This window comes from Merops nubicus, unplaced genomic scaffold (assembly GCF_000691845.1).
Source record: "Merops nubicus isolate BGI_N331 unplaced genomic scaffold, ASM69184v1 scaffold13193, whole genome shotgun sequence".
In the NCBI taxonomy this organism is placed as follows: Eukaryota; Metazoa; Chordata; class Aves; order Coraciiformes; family Meropidae; genus Merops; species Merops nubicus.
The window spans coordinates 3,175-8,592 of NW_008596961.1; the positions used below are offsets into that span (position 1 = coordinate 3,175).

Consider the following 5,418-nt stretch of genomic DNA (forward strand, 5'->3'; position numbering starts at 1 on the left):
CTGTCTTTCTTGCTTGTATTAGATGATGAAGAGGAAACTGCAGAAGGAGAAAAAGAAGGGAATGAGGTTGAAGATGAAGAGTTAGATCCTTTGGATGCTTATATGGAAGAAGTAAAAGAAGAGGTCAAGAAGTTCAATATGAGAAGTGTGAAAGGTGGTGGGAGTGAAAAGGTAAAATCACTAAGATATCTTTGTCCTTTAAAAATACCCTTGTGGTTTTATAACAAAATGGCTTTGGAGAAAAAAAAAACAGGGAAAGTGCAAAAAAGAAAGTAGTAAGTTAGATACACTTGGTGCCTATTTGCCATAATTTTAATTTCCTGTTTTATTTTTAATCAAGCTGTTTTATCAAACATTATTCTGATAAAATTTCACCGAGTGAAGTGGAAAAAACCAAAACCAGCATAATGCAAATGTTCTGTATATTTTACACAGTATGGTTTTGTTCTGTGTGATAATGCAGTAATTTTTCTTAACTGTTTTTGTAGAAAACTGGACCAACTGTTACCAAAGTAGTAACTGTGGTGACAACCAAAAAAGCAACTGTAGAGTCAGAGAAGAAGAAAGGGGAGCTCATGGAGAACGACCAAGATGCAATGGAGGTAATGGGCCTGGGGTATGTCACACACTGGGCATGCTCAGTTCAGGGTGCTGATTTTGGACAGGCAGTCCTGCTGAGCCTGTGTGTAAAAAATGGGATTTGTGTGTTACATTTCTGCTGAATGTCTTTCTAGGCATAAATATATTCATCTCCAAACCATCTGTAAGTTCTGGACCTCAAAACACTTCGTAATTCTTAAGGAGACATCTCTTAGCAGAAATAGGAGGTAGATGTGCTCATCTTACAGTTTAGGAAATGGTAAAAAGGAGTTAGATTCTGCATGGGGCTAGAGAATTGTGTGCCAAGCTCTGTCTTCTAGTAGACAGCACCCCAAGGCAAATTTAAAAGCACTTCTTTTACACTGGCTGTAAATAACCAACTTGTCTTAGGAGGAGGAGGTGGTGCAAATAGATCAATGTCAGCTGCCCTCTCTGGATGTGGGTTCCATGAACTGGTAAATCTTCACAGTGTGGCATTTCTTGCCTGTTGGGCAGTGGCAGATCAGCATGAATACTGAATTTGAACAGAGCAGCACTCTGGGATTCTCACAGAGCCATCTTGTGCAGGGATTGGACCTGAACTTCTCAGAATTACTCATTTGTGTCCAAACTCCCTTCAAAAAATGCATCCAGAAGAATATTGAGTGCTTAATGTGGTTGTGTGCAGTGGAGCAGGCCTGAGTAGTTGCTAAGGGTATGGGTACATTGCTGTTCAGGGGGTCTTAGACCTTTGCCCAAGGCATAGATGGGATCCCCTGCAGCTCAGTGGGGTCATGCTGAGCTTGATGCTGCTTGGGGTCAGTAGGACTTGGCTGGTGGCAAGGTGAGTTGGGTCCATCTGTCAGAACAGTCACTGCAGTGGGACACAGACTAGTGCTGGCTGGACTTTTTGTCTTAGTCTGTTCCTCTTACTGCTTCTGTTGTATGGCAGTGATTATTTCTAAATGACAAGGCTGGGAGTTGGTATTCATAAAGTCATGGAAGTGATGCTAAACACAGCAAAAAATCAGGTTTAGGAGTAACATGGAAGAAATAAATGAAAGAACAACTGAGACTCTAACTAAGAACAGGTTTTCAGTATCTGGTCTAGCAGGGTAAGAGTAACTTGTTTCTGAATAAAGCTCCTCTATAAATGAAAGAACAGAGCCTCTCAGGATACAGTTTGTACTGATTTACACACCAATTATAATTGGGAGTTGGTATTCATAAAGTCATGGAAGTGATGCTAAACACAGCAAAAATTAAGGTTTAGGAGAAACATGGAAGAAATAAATGAAAGAAAAACTGAGACTCTTCTTTAACTAAGAACAGGTTTTCAGTATCTGGTCTAGCAGGGTAAGAGTAACTTGTTTCTGAATAAAGCTCCTCTATAAATGAAAGAACAGAGCCTCTCAGGATACTGTTTGTACTGATTTACACACCAATTATAATCTCTACAGTATTCCTCAGAAGAGGAGGAAGTTGATCTTCAGACTGCCCTGACTGGCTACCAGACCAAGCAAAGAAAGCTGCTAGAACCAGTGGATCATGGAAAGATTGAATATGAACCTTTTAGGAAAAACTTCTATGTTGAAGTACCAGAACTAGCTAAAATGACTCAGGAAGGTAAGGATAAATACAATGAGAACACTCTGGGTACTATTAAAGAAAAGAGTAGTAGATGGTGATGTGCAAAGAAACAGCAGATTCTTTTGGAATATAAAGGGCATTTGGAGCAACTTGGGTTGGAAAAACACTGAAGTAGTCAAATCACTGTTATTGGTAACTTCCTATAATTATATAGGAGGCTTTGATTGAAAAATTTACCTGAGTTCTTTCTGCTTACCTTCTGTATGTATGAGTTAAAAGCTGTTTTTCTGGTGGTGTTAAAATCTTTATTTCATGTTCAGGGGCAGATCAAGAATATTTTGATCAAGGTAGTGGTGAAATGCCAAGTTTGACTGTGTTGTAATGCAAACTCTGTTTCAGAGGTGAATGTGTACAGGCTGGAGTTGGAGGGAATTACAGTCAAGGGAAAAGGCTGCCCCAAACCAATAAAAACCTGGGTACAGTGTGGTATCTCCATGAAGATTCTCACAGCCCTCAAAAAGTAAGCAAGTGCTGTATGAACTGTAGCATGCTTTATTTCTGCTCAGTGTTCTGTCACATTTATGAGAAAAAAACCTTCTTGGTTGCATAATGCAGCACACCCACATCTTTAGATGTGAAATAGTTTGTCAGGAGAGTTTTTATCCCTCAGATCTGCACTGTTGTTGTAAGCTGTTCTTTGTGCCTTCTGTTTTGTGCCTTTGCTGCTCAGTTTTAAGCTGTATTTTTTGAACAGCACTGACAGGTGAATATGAACAGGCACATTGTGATTCACACCTATCAAATGCTGTTCTTAAAATCTCTTTTTTTCCCCTCTCTTTCAGACATGGCTATGAGAAGCCCACTCCCATTCAAACCCAGGCTATCCCAGCCATTATGAACGGACGGGATCTGATTGGCATTGCCAAAACAGGGAGTGGAAAAACCATTGCCTTCCTCTTGCCCATGTTCAGGCACATCATGGATCAGAGAGCCTTAGAAGAAGGAGAAGGTCCCATAGGTACAAAGCTTCCTGTTTTCAAAATGGCTATTGAAATAAAATCTTAAGCATATGCTTTAGAAGAGTCATCAGGTCTCTTGATTCTAGGGGTGAATGTTGACTTGCTAGTGTCCATTAATGAGTGGCTTGTTGTTATTTAGCTAATTGATCACCATACTGTGTGATGTTGATGATGGTCACTGTGCTGTCTAATGTTGTTTCAAGAGCACTTGCAGGTCCATGTATGTGGAAGGAAGACCTTACCCCTTAGATTTTGAAACTTTGTATTTCCTCACCATCCTCATGCTGTCTTCATTTTCTTGAAATGACATTTTTAAAAATACATGAGTAAATTGCTGCAAACATCATTACAAAGGGTTATTTTTTATTGTCTTAAATAGCAACCACTTTTACATTGCAATGTATGATGAGAATTCTGTGCTTTCCAGCTGTCATCATGACCCCTACTCGTGAGCTGGCTTTGCAGATTACCAAGGAGTGTAAGAAATTCTCAAAGACACTTGGGCTTCGAGTTGTCTGTGTTTATGGAGGCACAGGAATCAGTGAACAGGTATGCAAAAGAAATATCTTACTTGTCAAAGAACTCCTGGACTTTAATGTTACTTTTGCAGTGAAATGAGTTCCTTTCTCCTCCCCATAAATCCAGCACATTGTCAGCCTTCCTTATGGATTTTCTCTGTGTGAATGGGAGTAATGCAAAAGGTGAAGCATTTGCATGTAACTTAGCCTGAAACCTGCAGATCTTCCTGAAACTTCTCAAGTATGGTCCTCAGAAATTTCAGACTGTTTCTCTTTATGTGTGTACTGAGCATGGCAACAATTAAATTATTAGAGGGATGCAGTAGTTTGAAAGTTATTGAGAAGATACATTTTTATCAGAGTTCTCTTCAAGATGGCAACAAGAGCCAGAAAATGTTAATTTTGGTTTAGTGCATTCTCAAATATTTAAGGCTAAGGTAATTTAGAGAGAATTGTCAAGGGTTTCCTCCCACTTCCCCCATTTATGGAGACAACTGGAATGACTGTCTGTGGTGGAAAGTGGTTTTTTTCATATTGGTTGTCCCTGAGACAACATTTCTTACAGATCTATAACTGGTTAGAGTTTATAACTACTTGAGGTTGACTTGGGTGGTCAGAGGTTCCTTTTTTAGGAAGCAAAGTTCAAAGGAATTGCTAAGTAAAATCTTCACATAAGCAATTGACATTAGTAGAACAGCTGTATGACAGGGTATTGTGCTTTTTTCTAGCAAGGTGATACATGTTTTAAAAGACCCCCAAACCACGAAGAAAAACCCCACACTAATAATCTATTTACTGTGTTTTAAAATCAGATAGCTGAACTCAAAAGAGGTGCTGAAATTATTGTTTGCACACCTGGCCGTATGATTGACATGTTAGCAGCTAACAATGGTGAGTAGAAAACCTTTTCCTCTGGAGAACTTTTTTTTTTGTATTTGTTGTGTAATTCTAACAAATTCAAAAGATCATGTCTTTTGATAAATGGTCTTATGAAATTTTCTTATATCTCTTCAGGCTGCACTGTCTAGCTATTGGGAATATTTAGCACTAATGCTAGGTTGGTTGGACTTCTTTGGGGAGGACAGGAGATCCTACATTCTTGAAGAGCTTCTGAGAATGCTTATTGTGGTTAAACTTAAAATGTGCTGCTCCAAATTGTTGAACTGGGAGTCATTTTAGATAATTCAGTCATTTAGATTCTTTGTCTGCCCACTGATCCTTTATTATTGCTAGTGTAGCTCAGCAGTTACCCACTTTTACCTCAGAGCATCTGACTCTGCCTTTTATCTGTTGGCCTTAAAAAACCCAGCAGAAACAGAAGCCCTCCCTAAATAACAGTTCAAAAGTAAAAGAACTGACCTTAGCTCAAGTACTCAGAGTGATTAAACTGAGCCACTGCAGCTTTAAGAGGTTTTGTCCTAGTGTAACCATTGCATGCTTATTAGATAAAGTTTTATTATTAAATTATTCCACATCAAAACCTCTACTAAACTGTTGACATTATTTAACTTCTGTGGAAAAAGTACCTTCAAGACATATAGAACTGGGCTTCCAAGACTTAAATCGTCAAAGGTAGGTACATTAATGCTGTTCCCAAGTAATTTTACAGTTATTATTTGGGGATCAAAGTGTTAAGATGTTAAATAGATGCATAGATTTTAGGAACTATTCATTTTGTTCCTTAAGTATGAATTCTGTATCTTGAAAAAAAA

General features: G+C 38.7%; 1 protein-coding gene across 1 annotated transcript in view; it reads left to right on the forward strand.

The window, feature by feature from the left end:
* LOC103769361 (probable ATP-dependent RNA helicase DDX46) overlaps positions 1-4,597 on the forward strand; it is a gene marked incomplete at both ends in the record, with an annotated part of 7,692 nt that extends 3,095 nt beyond the window's left edge. The window contains 7 exons of the mRNA XM_008936554.1: positions 23-171; positions 489-602; positions 2,040-2,205; positions 2,569-2,689; positions 3,012-3,187; positions 3,616-3,737; positions 4,519-4,597. Coding sequence (XP_008934802.1) covers positions 23-171; positions 489-602; positions 2,040-2,205; positions 2,569-2,689; positions 3,012-3,187; positions 3,616-3,737; positions 4,519-4,597 — 927 coding nt within the window. The remainder of the gene's footprint in view (positions 1-22; positions 172-488; positions 603-2,039; positions 2,206-2,568; positions 2,690-3,011; positions 3,188-3,615; positions 3,738-4,518) is intronic.
* Between the last annotated feature and the right edge of the window lie 821 nt (positions 4,598-5,418).